The 19352-nt window shown below is 48.7% G+C and overlaps 2 protein-coding genes across 3 annotated transcripts; one reads left to right on the forward strand and one right to left on the reverse strand.

The window, feature by feature from the left end:
- Window positions 1–8626: 8626 nt before the first annotated feature.
- On the forward strand, window positions 8627–12952 carry CRIP3 (cysteine rich protein 3). Of its 2 annotated transcripts, none has more exons than XM_019457207.2 (8): window positions 8627–10080; window positions 10332–10426; window positions 10861–10918; window positions 11015–11146; window positions 11932–12003; window positions 12128–12231; window positions 12321–12378; window positions 12553–12952. In XM_019457207.2, exons 1-8 carry the CDS (start codon window positions 10038–10040, stop codon window positions 12612–12614), a joined length of 624 nt encoding a protein of 207 aa, XP_019312752.1. In that variant the 5' UTR covers window positions 8627–10037; the 3' UTR covers window positions 12615–12952. The 2 variants fall into 2 exon arrangements, with proteins under 2 accessions (XP_019312752.1, XP_019312754.1); XM_019457209.2 differs by having other exon boundaries at window positions 8633–10080; window positions 12128–12222.
- A 295-nt stretch (window positions 12953–13247) lies between these two features.
- On the reverse strand, window positions 13248–19184 carry SLC22A7 (solute carrier family 22 member 7). Its single transcript, XM_019457206.2, has 10 exons — window positions 18743–19184; window positions 17995–18098; window positions 17707–17861; window positions 17414–17582; window positions 16488–16611; window positions 16024–16133; window positions 15344–15558; window positions 15061–15169; window positions 14165–14368; window positions 13248–13736 (listed from the first exon to the last, which is right to left on the reverse strand). The coding sequence occupies exons 1-10, from the start codon at window positions 19133–19135 to the stop codon at window positions 13682–13684; spliced, it is 1638 nt and encodes a 545-aa protein (XP_019312751.2). The 5' UTR covers window positions 19136–19184; the 3' UTR covers window positions 13248–13681.
- Between the last annotated feature and the right edge of the window lie 168 nt (window positions 19185–19352).

Here is a 19352-nt window from a genome sequence, read left to right on the forward strand (position 1 = left end):
GTCAGCCAGTGACCTGACAGAAATTTCCTTAAATGCCTGGAGTGAAAACACCACCACCACCACCAGCTTTTTGTAGTTTGGCTCTGAGCTGGGGCACTAGTTCAGTGCTAAACCAACTTGTCTGAAACTCTGCCTTAGCCTTCACCTCCTGATTGCATGGAGCCCAAAGATCATCCAAAGGTGCAAGTCTAGGGTCCTCTCAGTTCTTTTCTGAACATGCACTTTCATGCTGGGTTTCCCCAATCACATGATAACCCTTCAGAGTCCTTATTTTCCCATGTAGCTTTCTCCTCATGCTCCTATTTGTCAGGCTTTTAAATCCATCTGCTGCTTATTCCATTCTCCATCTCTTGCTTTAGGTAACCACCAGTAGTATATATGTCTTTGAATACTTTCAACAGATGCTACTTGGAAATCTGCTTCAACCTGAGCGGGCAAAACAAGAGGTCAGACTCAGCATGGGTCCCCTGGGGAACCACTAGACAGGGCAGAATTTACAGCCACAATCTTTTGAGAACAAGGATGCATATATCCTCCCCTGGCACTAACAAGCCACACTAGGAATATGGGCCACTGTCCCACAGCCACCACCAAACTGGGGAAGAGGGGATGGTAGACAGGTAAACAAAAATGCCACGTTTTGTTACTGATATTTAATAGCTGCTTCCTTCATTAAGCATCCCACTGGTTAGACTCCATTGTAAGTTTTATTAGACTCCCGAGTTCTGAAAAAGTTGCTTCTTTCAGTTTTTGCCAGCTTAATGACAGCTTCAGTGGAGGACTGATTCTTGTAACTCTCTACCATGCCATTTCTGTGACATCACAATATATTTAACTTTCTGAGGAACTGTTGAACTGCTTTCCATAGCAGCTGCACCACTTTGTACTCCCACCAGAAGTGGGAGGGTTTTATTTTTTCCACATCTTAACCAACACTTGTTATTTTCTGTTATTGTTCTTTGATTACAGCCATCCCAGTGGATGTAAAAGGATATATCCTTATGGGGTTTTTTTGCATTTCTTTAATAACTAAAGATGTCAAGCATCTTTTCATGTGCTTATTGGCCATTTGTATATATTCTTTGGAAAGCTTTCCAAATCCTTTGCCCATTTTTTAATTGGATAACTTGTCTAAGATCCATTTTTTAATATATCAGTCTAGTCTTTTTTCTTACACGGTTATCCTAAAAATCATGTATTAAGAAAACATGTATATAAAGGTATCTACAGTGTCAGAACTTTATACAACATGACGTAATTCTTAAGTACAAGAAGAGGTACTTCTACCTGTGTAAAGATGCATGTTGTATTAATTAGGACTCTTGGTTATAACAGAAATCTAACTCAAACAAGCTTAAGAAAAAAATGGATAGGGGATAATTTATTTGGTAACTGGAAAACTGGGGCAGCGTTATATCCAGGAGATCAGAGATGTCATTAGGACCCTCTCTTCCCCTTTCCCTCAGCTTTGCTTAGCCTCATTCTCTCTTCACTCAGGGGCAGGATAGTCCCTACAGTCTCAAGCTGCCATGGTCCTTATAGGTTTCTATCTAGAAAATGAAAAATGTATTTTTCCTAATAACACCAAAAATCTCTGGGATGAAGACAAGTGTGACTTGGTCCACATTCCTATCCCTGAACAGTTACTATGGCCAGGTGGATGAAGTACTCACACCAGGCCCTGCTCATAAGCTCACCATGGAAAGGCAGGCTCTACCCTATAGAACAATCTAGACTAAGTTGAATTCATGTGGAATGGGGGAAGGTGAGATTCCTCAAAGGAGATGCTTCTCTTTTTTTTTAAGCTTTCTTTTTTTTAAATGTTTACCAATTTATTTTTGAGGGGGGGGTGTGCAGAGACAGAGGGAGAGAGAGAATCCCAAGCAGGCTCCGCGCTGTCAGTGCAGAGCCCAATATGAGGCTCGAACCCACAAATCGTGAGATCATGACCTGACGTGAAAATCAACAGTTGGATGCTTAACTGACTGAGCCACCTAGGCACCCCCAAAGGAAATACTTCTAAATAGAAAATAAAATGTCCTCAGTAGAGCTGCAAAGATTCAGTGCTGCCTTTACGTTTGTAACCTTTCTCTTAGTGACTTTTAATCACAATACGGATGCTCAAGTTCTTGTCCCCACAAGATATGATAATTATTGCCCTGTCCTTGGTGGAGGGTGGTGGTGGTAAGAGATTATGAATAAAGATGTTCTAGCTCTGCCTCTTCCAAAAGTCCCAGAGAAGAAGGGGAAAAGCCAATCATTTTGGAGTGGGAAGAGCCTGGAATTTGACTCCTGATTCTCTGATTTTGAGTTTCATAGAGGAACTGAGAAACTCCTCTATAAAAAGGTAAGCATTTGCATTTTTCTGAATTCATAAGATTAAACTATTTTAGTTTCATTAACATGGTCTCATGACCTGGAAGGACTGTTCTTATATATTGTAAAAAATTACCCACCACACCTTAGATGAGGAAGTTGCCGATGAATATCAGGTCTATAGCAGGCTGACCACCAAGTTTCACTCTTTTTGTTTTCTTCTCAGTTTCCAGCATATAAATAAATTTTTCATGCTGCAAATTATTTGGATATAGTTATTTTTATATACTTTGAGATGAAATATACATTTCGAAGTGATATTTGAGAAACCAAATTCATCTTTTTATGGAAAACCACCATTTGAAGCTGTTGTTGATTTCTTCATGAGCATAAGTTGAAGGCAACTGTGGTAAAGGATCAGAGGGTCCTTTCCTACAATCTTCATTCTGAATTAGCGCACAGCTGATGCCACTGAATCACAAAATCTAGCCCACTTAATAACCCTAAGCAGCTAACCACAAGTAGCTGTATACAGGGGGCTCTCCAGGTTCGTGTAATGACAAGTGGAAAACAAAGGAAAAGGTCAGACTTGCTGGTGTGTTTTTAAGAAAGCATTTCAGTCTGTTTTTGTTTTGTGTATATGTTTCTATTTTTTAAAAGTAATATAAATGACAAAGTTTACTGGTTGGAGGGGATATTCAGAATATGGAGAACACAGGTTATGGGAAATAAAGGTTAAGAAACACAATGATCAAGAGGTAAGACTAATTTTTCATTAACATGCCAGAACTGAATGAAACCTTTCAAGAGTCATCTAGGAACAAAGTTTTTGATAATGCCTTAAAAGTCAAGCATGTGCTCATATACTTGAACAAATCTACAAAGATATAAAGTAAGTGGACTTTATAGTTGTAATCAAAACCCACTGCAATGCTAACCTGACATATGGCAGCCAAGTTTGTATGGTGCTTTACAGTTTACATAACACTTCCCCACATTCTCTCATTTGACATATATTTAATGATAGACATAATTGTGCTACATACTAATTAAGTTTAATTAGTAAGTTCTTGTGAATGACTGTAATTAGTGGAACTGGTTTGCTGCCAAAGCAAATTTTCAGTTCTCATTTTATTAGTTACCTAGTATTTATAATCAGGATCAGCTTAAATCATATTCTGGTTTGTATCATACATGCTGATCCTCATGAATATCAAGAGAGAAACTCCTGAGTTCTTACTCCTCGGCACTTAAGCTTCCCTTGCTCCAGGGCTTTTGTTGTACCAAAACTTTCAACTCCTACCAGTCCCCTCCTAACTCCACATCTCTTCACTAGACCTCATCTACCCATTTTTTGAGGGAGACTTGTATATAACATTTAACATTCTTTCACCAATAAATATTTATTGAGCACTGTGTATCAGAGATTGAGCGAGGTATCGGAAACATACACAGTGGTTGACAAAGCATTCCTGGTCCAGCCCTTATGGAGCTCACAGACTAATGGGTAGACAAAGCCTAGACTGGAGTGGGGAAGGTGGGCAGGAAGTTGTCAGACCTGTTTTACTCTCCCACTAAGCTACCAATGTAGACTTTATCATGAGTCTCCATTTGTCTTTTTTTCCTTGTGTGGTTGAACTCTCAAGCAAGGAAAACACAGTTATCATCAATTGTACCCCCTGGACCCTCCAGCACAGGATATTGTAGGAGAGAGTGCCGGGGGCCAGTAGCCTGGTATTGAGTAGGTGAGGGGAACCTAAAGTTAGGCAGGAATTAGTGAGGAATTAGTGATCTTAAGGAGGCAAGTTCTCAGAAAAGAAATAGCATTTGCAAAGGTCGTGAGGCAGGAAGGAATTTGGCAGGTTTAAGAAGCTCATTTAGTATGGTTGGAGAGAGAAACAGGAGAAATGGCTAGAATTGGAAAGGTGTAGGGCCTTAGAGCCAAGTTAAAAACTTTACCTTGAGGGTACTGAGAAGCCATGGAAAAGTTTCAGTGACATTTTCCTGTCTCTTGTAACCCATTATTTACCTGGATAGGTCCTCTTATCTTTACAGAGGTGGTGTGCAGACAGGTGTAGTATCTTTTCAGACTGAAACACACGGGCAGCATAGCAGAAACCATGCTTAGAAGCAGGGGGTGGAAAGAGCTTGAGAGCTTGAGAGTCTTGGGTCTGTATGATTTGAACAAATCTTTTAACCTCTCCAGGCCACTTTCCTTTTATGTACAATTGATAATGTAGCATTTAAACCCTTCATCAGGCTGTTGTAGGGTCAGGAATAACAGGTACAGTGCCTATGACTGGTACTCCATAGGTGATAGCTGTCTCTATTTTAACAGTGTTCTCTTGCTAACACAAATTTTACACTCTTCTTTGGGAATAGAATCACAAAATCATATACTGTACTGTCAAATTGTGAAGAAACCCCGAAGGTCTGCCTGTGTATGATGCTTGCATCCCTTCTGCAACGCTGGCGATCAGTTGGTTTGTTGTCCAGCATTATTTATAACATCCAGGGACAGGAAGCTTACTACTGTCTGAAACATCCACTCACGTTTGGGTTCTGCAAAAGGGTTCTTTTCTTGGACAGAATCCAAATCTGCTTCCCTGTGACCTGTCTCCAGGGGTCTCAGTAGTGCCCCTAATGCCTTGTCCATGTGACAGCCCTCAGTGTTTGAGGCCATTATCTTCGCCACCACCTAGAGTTGAAGAGCTTATTTCTTCAGCTTCACAACAACAATAAAAGGGTCAATTCAGGGGCAGCTGGGTGACTCAGTCATTTAAGCATCCGACTTTGGCTCAGGTCATGATCTCATGGTTCGTGAGTTCGAGCCCTGCTGTGCTGACAGCTCAGAGTCTGGAGCCTGCTTCAGGTTCTGTGTCTCCCTCTCTCTCTGACTCTACCCTGCTCTCTCTCTCTCTCTCTCTCTCTCTCTCGCTCTCTCTCAAAAATAAATAAACATTAAAAAAAATTTTTAAAGGGTCAATTTATCAAGAAAGACAACAATCCTAAAGCATACATGTACCTAACAATAGACCTTGAAAACATGAAGTAAAAAGTGTTAGCGATAGATTTTAATAAAAACAAAAGGGGCATCTGGCTGGCTCAGTCAGTGGAGCATGCAGTTCTTGATCTCAAGGTTGTGTGTAGACATTACTTAAAAATCTTAAAAAATAATAATAGTAGCTATCATTTACTGAGCATCCACACTATACTTGGTACTATAGATAAACAGATGAGTCTCAGTCACAAGTAAATAAGTGTAACACAAGTATACAGATACTGTGACCGGTCTGTGCAGGAAAAAAAGTAGGGTGTAATGGTGGAGCACCAAGGGAACAATCATCTTTATGAAAGAGGAACCTGCCTCTTAGATGACACAAACTCTACCCTGACAACTGAATGGGTAATACCTACACTCAACTGGACTTAGCCACGTGTGGTATTTGTTAAAATATCACTTTAGAGGCTTTAGTCACACAAAGTATTCATAACAGCCACTGTCAGTAAAACAAGGGCATTTCTACAAGAAGTGTTCATTTTCCCTGTTAACATTCTTTATAAAGCCTCTTTTAAAAGAGACAGAATAATAGCAGCCAGGCAAGGAAGAAGAGTGGAATACTGTGATTTACTGTATGTACAAATGGATGGCCAATATTTAGGAAGAGCTTCAGCTAGTCTTTCCTAAGCACTGACATAGAAAAGACAAGGCATACTGTGTTTGTTACAGCCATACAGTACAGGAAGGCCACAGAAGAGAGGAGGAGCAAAGCACTTGCCCCACTAACTCAGTGCAAGTTGTGTGAAAGCAGCATGGTGCTCACACTGCAACACTGGCTTCTTTGTGTAGGGCCCTGTGCTGGATGCAAGGGTAAAGATGACCTCTCTAGGAGGCTGAGGCATGTGTCCAAGGTGATCCAGCACAAAGAGCTACAGGGCCTTGGGAAAGGATTGCTCTGGAAATTCAAAGGATAGATCCTTGGACAAATGAAGCTAACCTTCCTAAAGGAGAATACATACAATGTCTAAGAATAACTACAACGAAGTCCTCCCAGCCTCCTGAAGTGGGACCTCCATGAGAACCATAGAGAACAAAAAGCAATGAATCTCAAGCTGCCTTCTTTAAGAAGAAATGAATGAGAGGGGCAGAAACACAAGAGTAAATATTGGTGGAGACTAAAACTAATATTTTGCAAATTTGTAAAAGGAAGCCCATCAAGAAAGTTACAAAACTCTAGGGGTGCCTGGGTGGCTCCCCTACCCGTCCAACTTCAGCTCAGGTCATGATCTCACGGTTCATGAGTTTTGACCCCCACATCAGGCTCTGTGCTGACAGCCTGGAGTCTGCTTTGGATTCTGTCTCTCCCTCTCTCTCTGCCCTTCCCCCCATGTGTACTCTGTCTTTCTCTTAAAAATAAACATTAAAAAACAACAACAACAACAACAACTAAGGATCTTGAAATAGTTCCCAAAACAAGAAACAATGAAAATGTATAGAAAAGTTTGTTTCACGGTGTGCAGCCTTGCACCTTTATAATTCAACAAGGAGGATAAAACAAGTGTTATAAGCAAAAAGTACTGATGGAGACAAGTGAAGAAACGGGAGTGTTAAGTGGAAGTTCATAGACACCAGTCCCATTCCATTGCCCAGTTGAGGGAACTCAAGTCCAGAGAGGGTTCTCTGACTCCTGAGACACAGACTCCTCTTACCCAGCAGAGCAGAGCACTGCAGCTGAAGGATAACTTTAGCACAAAGTCCCCTTCGGCTGTTTCTGAGCTGACTTGACAAAACAAAGAAGCTTACTCCAGAAAAGTCTTAATTTTACCACCTAATACTTCATCGAGGTATTCTTTTCACTGCTGGGGCACTGGCACACAGTAATCAGCTCTCTTTCCTGCCCCTCACTTGCTGAGCTACCTTTTTTTTTTTTTTTTTTTTTTTTTTTTTTTAAATATTTTATGTTCATTCATTTTTGAGAGAGAGCACAGCAGGGGAGAGGCAGAGAGACAGGGAGACACAGAATCTGAAGCAGGCTCCAGGCTCCGAGCTGTCAGTACAAAACCCGATGCAGAGCTCAAACTCAAGAACCGTGAAATCATGATCCAAGCCGAAGTCGGACGTTTAATTGAGCCACCCAGGTGACCCTCTGAGCTACCTTTTTAAAAAAATAAGTTCTCTTCAAGCATTGTCATTAAGAAATTGCTCACACACCATAAAGTTCACCCTTCTAATGTATACAATTCATTGATTTTTAGTATATTCATGAGGTTGTGCACCTATCACCACCAATTCCAGATCATTTTTATCTCCCCATAAGATCTCATACCCATTAGCAGATATGCCCAACTGTTCCACCCCAAACCACTAGCAACCACTAATCCACTTTCCATCTTTATGGGTTTTCCTATTCTGGACATTTTATACAAATAGAATCATACAACATGTGGTGTTATGTGTCTGGCTTCTTTAGCATGTTTTTACGGTTCATCCATGTTGTAGCGTGCATCAATACTTCATTCCTTTTTATGGCTGAATCATATTCTATCACAGATATACCACATTGTTTATCCATTTATCAACGGATGGACTTTTGGCTATTGTGAACAGCAGTACAATGAACATTCATGTACAAGTTTTTGTGCGGACACGTGCTTTGCTTTCATTTATCTTGGGCATATACCTAGGATTGCAGTTGCTGAGTCATATGGTAATTGTCTAACCTTTTGAGGAATTGTCAGAATGTTTCTCATAAGGCTGCACTATTTTACATTCTCATCAACAGCATATGAGGAATCCAATTCTGACACATCCTCCCTAACACTTGTTATTACTCCTCTTTTTTATTATAGCCATTCTAATAGGTCTAAAATGATATTTCATTGTGATCCTGATTTTCATTTCCCTAATGACTAATGATGTTGAGCATCTTTTCGTGTGCTTGTTGGCCATTTGTGTATCTTCTTTAGAAAAATATCTATTCAAATTCTTTGCCCATTTTAAAATTGGGTTGTCTCCTTTTTTTATTTTTTATTTATTTTTTATTTATTTTTTAACGTTTATTTATTTTTGAGACAGAGAGAGACAGAGCATGAACAGGGGAGGGGCAGAGAGAGAGGGAGACACAGAATCCGAAACAGGCTCCAAGGCTCTGAGCTGTCAGCACAGAGCCCGACGCGGGGCTCGAACTCACGGACCGCGAGACCATGACCTGAGCCGAAGTTGGACGCTTAACCGACCAAGCCACCCAGGCGCCCCTGTCTCTTTTTTTTTTTAATTTATTTATTTAGAGGGAGAGTATGAGCAGGGGAGGGGCACAGAGAGAGGGAAAGAGAAAATCCCAAGCAGGCTCCGCGCTGTCAGCACAGAGCCCTATGCAGGGCTCGAATTCACAAATCACAAGATCATGACCTGAGCCAAAACCAAGAGTCAGACACTCAACTGACTGAGGCACCCAGGCACCCCAAATCAGGTTGTCTTTTTACTGCTGAGTTGTGAGAGTCCTTTATATATTCTGATTATTAGATCATTATCAGATACATGTTTGCAAATATTTACTCCCATTCTCTGTGGATTTTCTTGAAGTGTCCTTTGAGGTGCTGCTGGGCTACTTTTAACAAATACTAAAACACCTCAAAACAAAATTAGGAATATGTAATTAGTGTCTGAATTATAGCTTTAAATTTAGAAGCATTATAAAGCCCAACTGGCTCAGTAGGAAGAGCATGCAACTTTTGATCTTGGGATTGTGAGTTAGAGCCCCACATTAGCTGTAGAGATTACTTTAAAATCTTAAAAATAAGCATTATAATGTCATAAGCAAAAGTTGTTGTTTTTAAGTTTATTTAGAGAGTGTGAGCAGGGGAGGGGCAGAGAGAAAGGGAGAGAGAGAATCCCAAGGAGGTTCCTCACTGTCAGTGCAGAGCCCAATGCAGGGCTCCGTCTCACCACCCTGGGATAATGACCTGAGCTGAAATCAAGAGTCAGTCGTTTGACCGACTTAGCCACCCAGGTGCCCCTCACAAGCAAGCTATTGTATCCATACCAGTTTTGAGGCTTCCAAAGAATCTTGAGTTCATTATGAGATCCATCATAATGATAGCTATCACTTTTATAGCAGTTATGTGCTAAGCACTGTTTGGGCACTTTCCATGTATTAACCTACTTAAGTTTCCACAACAATCCTATGAGGTAGAGATTTGTCATTATACTCATTGTACAAATAAAACGGATGCAGAAGGAGCTTAAGTAATTTGCCTGAAGCCAGAGAGTAAATAGCAGAGATGCTCCCCAGATTCCGTTGCTCTTAACCAACCACCTGAGAGACTGTCAAGGCTGAATTAAAACATTTCAAAGAATGCCTGACCCCTCACTTTAAGGAAATAATAGTGTTTTCATGGCGTCTACACTCTGGATAGTTTTCCTCTTGTACCAAGCCAAAAACTAGTGCCACCCTTCCAGGCGTCTTCATTTCTATCTTCCTTTCCAGTCTGGTTTCACGTCCTTCTATTTTCTCCACCGGCCGGAGGCTTTAGTTTTGGAAGTAACCGTCTCCCAGGTGGAGTTGTTCTAAATTTCTGACGGCCAATAGGCGCCGAGGCGCCTCGGATCCAGCCCAATGAGGCTCAAAGCTGAGCCATGGGAGGGGCCAGCGAAGGGGGCGGGAACGGAGCCCCCCTAGGTGGTGCCTACTGTGTGCGGCGCCAGCTTCCTGCGCGGAGCCATGAGCTGGACCTGCCCGCGTTGCCAGCAACCCGTTTTCTTCGGTGAGGTCCGGGCTGAGGAGGGAGGAGGAGATGGGACGTCCCCTGAGAATGCGAGGAACTGGCGACCGTGTGGTCTCAGACCCCCTTTCCACCTCTCGGGAGCAGGGCACTCGGGCGGGTTGGAACTGGCCTCCCGGGGACACTCCTCGTAGTCTCTAGGAAGCAGGGCGGGCGGGGCTGAGGAGGGGAATGGGGGCGCCCGCTGCTAGGCCTGGCTCCCCCACAGCCCGGTTCCACCTTGTCCCCCACAGCGGAGAAGGTGAGCTCCCTGGGCAAGAACTGGCATCGCTTCTGCCTGAAATGTGAGCGCTGCCACAGCGTCCTGTCCCCAGGAGGGCATGCAGAGGTGAGGCCTGGCCAGGGCGCACAGCCCTCTGTCTGTCCCTGTTCTCCAAGCACCAGTCCCCAGTTTCCGCTCAGGAAGCTCACCGAAGGCAACCTCAGCAGTCAGCTAGCAAGACCATCTACCCGGAGGGCCCCACACCAGCCAGGACTTGGGACGCCTGAGTTGTGCTGGTGGACCCGGTGCCTTTTGATGGGGAGGGGAGGGAAGCAATGCTGTTTTCTGGCCTGCTCTTGCCCTTTCTCCTGTCCACAGTGGCAATTCTAGCATGCCAGCTTACCCTCCACCCCTCCCAGCCTCACCAGCCCCACCAGGCAAGTGGACAGATACACCTGGCAACTGGACTTGAGGGAAGGCCTGTAGGACACAGTAGAACCGCCCCCCCCCCCCCCTGCCCCTTAGCCCTGAGCAACCCTCTTTCCTCTGTTTGTGCCTAGCACAACGGGAGGCCGTATTGCCACAAGCCATGCTATGGGGCTCTCTTCGGACCCAGGGGTAAGTACCAGCCTAGAAGAGGCCAGGGGACAGCAGGACCTTCCTTGTGGCTGGGAGCTGGAGACTCAAGGCTGACTGCCCCTGTTTTCTCTGCAGGGGTGAACATTGGTGGTGTGGGCTCCTACCTCTACAACTCCCCCACTCCCACCCCTGCCAGCACCACTCCCCTCAGCCCCAGCAGCTTTAGCCCCCCCAGGCCCAGGACTGGCCTCCCCCAGGGCAAGAAAAGTAAGTGAAGTTGGGCCCCAGCTACTCCTCATCCTTAGGCTGGAACAAAGGGTAGGACCAGGTGGCAGTCTCCCACCTAGTCCTCTGCTTCACATTCCTACAACTTTGTGGCAAAGTCTTCTTTTGTCCATGGCACTTTGGCGGGGGAGAGAGGGGTTCCCTATGTCAGCTGCTGAGTTAAGAAGTAAATTGGGTAGATGGCATCATCATCCCCATTTTACAGGTAAGGAAAACAAAGTGTGTAGAGAGCAAAGTGTGTGGCTTGTGCAGTCACACACAGCTAGTCAGAGGCAAACCTGACCTGGAATTCGGGCCTCTCTCAGGCCAAGGCCATGGAAAGGATGACCTAGGAGCAAGGGGTCATTGAGACAGGGCCAGCCCCTCATATTCTTCCACTTCTCCCCTCCCCCTGTTCCTCCCTCCCATCCCCTAGAGTGGGCAATGACACCATGCTCCCCAACACCTGACACCCATGCCCTGGCCAGCTCCTGTATCAGCTCAGGTTTCCTGAGGATTGAGTTGCTGACAGGGTTGGGATGGTGGGCACCTGAGCCCCTGGGAGGAGAAGGAAGTAGGTGGTCCCTCCTGCAGATAGGGATGGGGCAGGACGAGGGGCCACAGGAAACTGAGCTCTGTCCAAGAAAGCAGACTCATGGCCACCTGGGTGGGGGGCTCTGGGATGAGCATGGCTTTTGGAAGAAGCCATGTGCGCGAGCCAGTGCTGGTGGGCCCTGCTTAGGCATGGCCCCCACCTCAGCCCTAGCCAGGGCCTCTTCCCCTTAAAGGCCATCCCCACATGAAGACATTCACTGGAGAGACTTCACTGTGCCCTGGCTGCGAAGAACCTGTCTATTTTGGTAAGCGATAATGGAAAGCTTGGGGAGGGGGGCAGAGGATGGGCATCAAAGTGTAGGGAGGTGGTGCAAAGTAGGCAGGTCTCCCTGCCATGCCCCTAGAACTACCAAATGTCTCCATCACCAGCTGAGAAGGTGATGTCTTTGGGCAGAAATTGGCACCGACCCTGTCTGAGGTGCCAGCGCTGCCGGAAGACCCTCACTGCTGGGAGTCATGCTGAGGTGAACAGGGTAGGGATGGGTGGTTGTGTGGGGAGGAGGGAGGCTGGAGATGGGAAGAGAGCCAAGCTGAGATGGCTCTCTTTCTCTTTATGTCCCAGCATGACGGCGTCCCCTACTGCCACATCCCCTGCTACGGCTACCTGTTTGGCCCCAAAGGTGGGTAGCCACACCCCAGACAGTGGGCCTAAAGTATGGCATGTGGGTCTGTGGGGATGTGTGGGCAAATTTCCCTGTGGTCAAACACACCCCAGACCCCTCCCAATTCCTTTCATCCCTCAGCCCAACACCCCCCAGCACCAGGACCCTTGGTAATGGGGCTCTCTCTCTCAGGTGTGAACATTGGTGATGTGGGCTGCTACATCTATGACCCCGTGGAGATAAAATCCAAATGAGATGCTCACAGGAGAGGTCACTCTAACTTGGACCTCACCCATTCCCTCCATGGTCCTACTGGAAGCTACAGAATTCTTCAGTCCCACAGGGGGAAGGTGGGCTTCAGGTGGCCTGGGCCTAGGCTCTACGGTAGACCGGGGGGTCTAGACATTCTCTGCCAATTCCTGCCTTTCCCATTTCTATCTGGTCAGGGGAACTAGGCTACCACATTTTAAAGGGTGGCCTCCTGGCCTTCCCAATCCCTTTCCGTAGCAAATTCTATAACTTCAAGGTACTTATAAAATGTGTTGATTTTGGCTTCTCCAATAAAATGTTGGCTCCCATGCCTTCAACTCTTCTTTGGGCATGAGGCCTAATCAATGGGTTGGAGGATAGGAAGTGTAGGGAGGGGGGATGCATTACCCTGCAAACTACCTGGGAGGTATAGGGCCGGCCATGGGAACAAAGAGCTCTGTTCTCCTGGAACCCTGGTCCTGGACAGTTCCCAGCACCATGCAGTGAGTGGACAGCATGCCCACCAGCTCTGTTGGTGCCAGAAGTTATCATAGGGCAATTCCTTCTTTAGCACCATCTGTAGGAGAAACACATTATTCAACATCTCATTTGAGCATGACAACAGACAGATCCTGTGGTGAGGTCTGCTAAGAGGCTTCATTATCCGTTTGAGAGATGAACAGACTGAAGCCCAGAGAGGGAAACCCACATGCCCAAGGTCACACAGCAAATCAGTGGCAAAGTTGGGATTAGAACCCAGGGCCAGACTCTGGCTTCCCATCCAGGGCTCATCCCACAGCTCCTCACTGCTGCCCCAAACCCACGGGACACCTTTATTTACAGAATAAGAGGGGTACCAGAATTGTCCAGCAGCCCACTGCATTCTAGGAAGTTGCCCAGTTGCTGGAGGCTAAACAGTCAAGGCTGGATGAGCACAGAGAAGGGGGAGCTGGTGGCAACTCCAGCCCTGGGCAGGGGACCTGATGCCCGTAGCCCCAGCCACAGGGCTTGCCCTTCTAATCTTCCAGCCCCTGCTGCAGAACTTCTGTAGAGAGCTTGCCCCTGATACCACTCAGTTCTGGATCTGCTTCATGGGCATCTCTTCCTCCTGAAGCCTAGACAGGGCACTGGGGAAGAAGGAGTCATGAGCAATGGTGGGATTTAGCCCCTGGGCCTACCACCCAAGCCTGCCTCATCACGGCTGGCCTATGCCTCTCCCCAGCTGCTGGTAAACAAACATGTATACTTCTGCCAGTGACTCGCACACATGCTTGTATGCATCTCTGATGTGCAGGCATACGTGAAGGGGTGCACACATCCACCTCTTCCTGGACAATCTTGGACATCTGTGTACACACACATATATGGACTTGTGTACTTTTACACATGCAGTTTGCATACCTCAGGCCATACACCCATGCACGCTTGCACATATGCACCAAATACACAATGTGCACACAGATCTTCTCTGAATCCTACCTAAGGTGTCAGGTACCTGGGCACCCATTCCCACATGCATGTGCTCACACAGACACAAATAGTTCTGTGCACACACCTCCTCTCCACATCCTGGATGGTCTCTGGCAGCTGTGCTTGCTTCGTCTCTGGTAGCAGGAGGGCAGTGCAGGCAGCCAGCAAGGCGATCCCCCCATAAGTGAGCATGGGTAGTGACAGCCATACTCCATCCAGCAAGGCTGCCAGTGGAGCCAAAGAGCCCCCCAGCCGGCCCACCAGTGCAGTCAGCCCCATTCCTGTCTGTCTGTTCAGAAAGAGGATAGGGGAAGGTAGGTGTTCACACCTACTTAGGGTCATGCCTCACAGGGCTCCCCCATCCTGGGCTGGCAAGCCCTGGTGTCCCCTTCTCTCCAGACGGCTAAGAAAGCTAAGGCTTCTTTCAGGTGGTCTTCCCACCTGTCCCCAGGCCAGGGACCCTCATTCTGAGAGTAGGGTGATGTGGAAGGAAGAGGGACAGCAGCTCCTACAGACCCTGTCATGTTGGTAGAGGAGGAGCAAGGCTTTCTAAGCATACCCAGATGCCAACAAGTCTCCCCACCTGCCAATAGCTAGCTGAAAGGGCCCCAGGCATTACTTTCAGAGACAACCCCATAGGGCAGCTCTGCCTGGGCTGTGGTAAATGGGAGGGAGGTACAGATGGTGCCTCTTGTGACTGTTTTATTTTAAAGGAGCCCCAGAGAAGTGTGACCTCACTCAGGGTCACTTAGTAAAGATAAAATGTTCTGCCTTCTCCCAGACTTAAGCAAACGCAGACGGCTCTGATTAGCTCTGTATTCTGGGTGTGGTATAAGGAATGGGTGGGAGGAACTGGGCTGTAGTGTGTGTGTGTGTGTGTGTGTGTGTGCGCGCGCGCGCGCGTGGCGGGGAAGGGGGGGGTTGGTAAAGAGACGTGATTACAAGCCCTCCCCCCCGGATGGGTTGTCAGGCTCCCCTCACCTGAGCACGGTAGGGTACAACTCCGATGTGAACAGATAGGCTGTGGTGAAGGCAGCTTCACAAAAACCTTTTCCCATCACTGCTAAGGCGGTCCTCCAAGACCCCATCTCTAGAGGAAAAGGGGTTCAGGCAGTGAGCGGGTCTTGTGCGAGATGGAGAACTCCCAGGGTGGGAGGTTGCCCAAATGGAGGGCTTTGAGTGGGGGCCTCCGGGAAAGGGCAGGAGCTCTGGGCCAGGAGGCGGGGCCTCCGATGAGTGGGCGGGGCCTCCGGGTGAGGCTCACCCGAGGTCACCAGCAGTCTGGCACCAAAAGTAAGGGCGGCACCCAGCAGCATTCCTGCTTGCGTGAGACGGCGTCCTGCGTAGCGCACCGACAGGTAGACCAGCAGCTTGGAGGGCACCTCCACGGCCCCGAACAGCAGCTGCGTTTGGTACACGTTCAGCCCCAGCCCCGACACGTCCAGGCTCAGGCCATAATAGGAGAAGTTTACTCCAAACCTGAAAGGGGTCGCAATGCACTCAGGGACCCTCCTCTTCATCCCCCTTGTCCTGTCTTCCTAGGGAGCCTTGGCCTTTTAGAGGGACCACCTCCCCCGCCTCCAGAGCCTACTGCCCACCACCATCCCTTTCCTCATAATCCCCACGGAGTATGCAGCACGTGCCAGTGGCCAAAGCGTCTTTACCTAATCTTCACAGCAACCTTGTGAGGTAGGAACTAACAGCGTCCTGTTTTGCAGAAGGGGCTCTGAGGCTTGGGGTTAAGTGACCTGTCCAAGATCTCACAGGAAGTGGCAGCACCTGAATTTGAGCCCTGCTTCTGATGCCTGCTCCATCTTGTGATCTTCCAGTGTCCCATCTCCCCAGAGGCTGGTCCTCCTGCCCTGCACAGTTACAGTCCCTCCAACTCACACTCAGCATCATTCTGGAGTCTGCCTCTCTGTCCACCCATCCCCCGCTCCTCACCACATCACCATGCAGCATAGCGAGATATGTCGGAGCCTTGGGGTCCGGAATAGGTCTAGGTACGAGGGTCTGCGGACCACTTGCTCTCTGGCGGCCACTTTGCTCAGGGCCTGGTGGGAGAGGAGGAGAGTTTGTGACATCAGAGTTGGCTGTGGGCCTTAGCTAGGCACACTGATCTCTCTGGGTCTCTGTTCCTCCTCCCTTCTCCAATAGTGGGGGTGGGGATGCACGTGCAGGCTGAGTCGGGTGGGCTCCAAGTCAAGGGTGTGGCCCACCAGAGCCAGGTAGGACATCCCAATGAGTTTGGAAACTCTCCACTGGGGGTCAGGAGCTTTTCCTGTACATACCGTGGGCCCCAGGAAGGGGACGCTTGACACAGGACAGCCACACACACACACACATACACGTGCGCGTCCCCACACACATGGACTTGCATGTGCTCACACACACACATTCACTCTCACCTCCTGGCTCAGGCTGTCCTCACCCACAGGCCGCCCATTGATCCTGGCACAGCGGAGTAGGTACCTGTGGGCCTCCTCCACACGGCCCTGGGTCAGAAGCCAGCGTGCAGACTCAGGCACCCACCTGGGGGACAGCAGGAGGCCCTTCAGGCAGAGTCAGCACCCACAGTCACATCTCCCTCCTGGACACACCACAGCCTGTCAGCCTCCAGGCTCTTGCTCATGCAGTCCCCTCAACCTGGAATGTGCTCTCCTTCTCAAACCCTCCTCACCTGACAAACTTTTATTCATCCTTTAAAGCCCAACTTAAAATCCACCCTGCCACACTTCCTTGCCCAGGCTTAGTTCCTCCACAGCCTGGGATTCCCTTCTCTGTTCAACTGGATTGGTCTCATTCTCATTCCCCAGCGTCAGCCACCCACTTCTCCCATAAGTGACAGGAGGGCATAGGATGAAGGAGAGACCGACATACAGAAATCCCCAAGGGGCATCAAAAACCAATTCATTTTTGGAAGACAATGAAATGCCCACCCTGCCTGGCTTCCTATTGTCCTGCTTGGACTCCCTACCCCTATGCTGGCCCTGTCTCTCCATCCCTGTCTCTCTTGTGACCCCCATGTCCATCTCTATCTGTCCCCCTGAATCTGCCCCTCAGTCCTGGTCTCTGCCACTTGCTATCTCTCACTGATTCTGTTTCTGTCTCTCCACTGTCTCTCAATATGTTACTGTGTGTTTCTCTGCTTCTCATGCCCACTGCCATCTTCTTTGTACTGATCTGTCTCTCTTTCTCTCTTTTTCTGTTTCTCAGTCACTGACTTTTTCTTTCTTTTCATATCTCAGTCACTCTGTATTCTAATCTCAGCCTCTGATTAACTCTATCTCTGGCTTCCTCTATCTCCCGCTCCCAAGCTGCCCACAGTCCTCACCAGAGGCTGAGGATCCCTGGGGCACAAGGCAGAGTGACAGCCAGCAGAAGCCATCGCCAGTCCCGTATCAGGTACCCGACCAGTGCCAACAGCGTCACACCCCCTGTCCAGAAGGTGCTGCTCAGGACACCTGCCACGGTGCGGTGTTCCACGTCCAGCCATTCCAGTTCTGGGCCCAGGGCAGGGGCCAGAGACAGGAAGACAGTTAGCAAGGGCCAGATGAGTTCAGTCTCACCCTTGGCAACTGCCTCCCTCCAGTCTTCTGGGCCCTGCCCGTCCTTTGCCTGCCTCACCCAGTGGCATCACGATGATGGTGAAGCCAGCCAGAGCTGTGCCAGTGAGGGTGCGGGTGATGACAAACATGATGTAATTGACTGAGGCTGCAGACACCAGGCCTAGCACCAGGGAACTCACATAGGCCACCAGCAGTAGACGGCGCCGCCCAAACCTGCACAGGGGTCATGCAGAGTCAGTTCCCTGTAGAGGGGAGGTCCCACGACAGAGGTAGGCTAGGCCCATACCCCAACCAGTGGGAGAGGGTGCCCCAGCCCGCTTCCTTATTGGCCCCCACTGCACCCCACCTGTCAGACAGGTATCCGAAGGCCACAGCCCCCACAAGCACACCAGCAAAGAAGAAGGTGGACGTGGCTTTGTTCAGGCCTTTCTGCTCACACACGAGGTCCCACTGCAGGGACAGACAGGGAGGGGCCTCTCATGGGCACAGGCCCTCTCTAGGTAGCACCAACCCCCCCCACCTCCAGACTCTCGGCCTCCTGAGGTCAACTGTCCCATCTTGGTACCTCCGTGTCAGATAATAAACCCTCAACTATTCACTCCAATTTGAGGGGTAAGAGACTTTGCCCTTCCCCAATTCTGTAGCCTCAACTTCTTTCCGTGGAGGGTCTTGACCTTGACAACAGGTCTGCTCCTCTCTAGAGAGACTCTGCCCCATCTGCACTCACCTCTAGGTGGATTATGTAAATCCCAGACCTGGGGCCAAAAAGAAGGGAAAGAAGGAGGCCTCTATTGTGTCTCCTTCTCCTACTGCAGAACACCTTTCTCAACTCTCCCCCAACTCCCTAGAGCCATCTTAGCCCTTACCTGCCTTAATCACCTCCTAATTAATAATAGCAGCTCTGGTGTATGGGCTCCTTACTACAAGCCAGGAACTAAGCTCAGTGCTTTAAATTCATAGACCCCATCTACAGATAGGTAAACTGAGATTAGGTAAGGTAAGATAACAGGTCTAATGCCCACACAGTAATTAATCACCCAGGGCAGTGGCAGGCCCATCCCATTCACGTGTCCCCCAATCTCCTGCTCAGGTACCTCGGTTGCAATGGTGGAGGAGAACTCCGAGCGGTCGTACTCCCAGCCCTGAGGACAGGGCATTGTGGAAGGCTCACCCTCCAGCTGCCCAGGGCTCTGCCCCGCTCCCCATAATGTGGTGTTGGGGAGGGCCTGGGAGTGATTGAAGTAGAGGCAGGAGCTGAGGGTGCCATCAGGCTCCCGGGGCAGGTGGGCCTCCAGCCAAGCGTCCTGGTGGCTGAAGTTGGCAGGGGCACCAGGCAGGGCACAGCGGTGGGCAGGTACGGCAGCCAGGAAGATGGGCAGGAGAAAGTTCATGGGCAGCAGCACTCGGGGCAGGGCCAGCAGTGCCACATTCCACAGTTGGAAAGGCCCAAAGCCTCCCACCTGATCTAGCAGCTCTTCAAATCTCATGCCGCCCACCCACCCACTGACCGGTCTCAGTGCGGGCTTCCTCTGTAGCGTTCAGTGCAGCACAGTCCACCCACCACTTGGACCTTTGGACTCTGGAGGCGGGAGCAAGTAGACTGATGAGCAGAAGCTTACCGTCAGAATCCAGCCCTCAGGGGCTGGGCCAGGACTGAGCCCTCCCTGGTCACCAGGTCTCCAGGGATCCCTGCCTGTTTGGCCC

The sequence above is a fragment of the Panthera pardus genome, unplaced genomic scaffold (assembly GCF_024362965.1).
Source record: "Panthera pardus isolate Hobbes unplaced genomic scaffold, ASM2436296v1 HiC_scaffold_17, whole genome shotgun sequence".
NCBI lineage: Eukaryota > Metazoa > Chordata > Mammalia > Carnivora > Felidae > Panthera > Panthera pardus.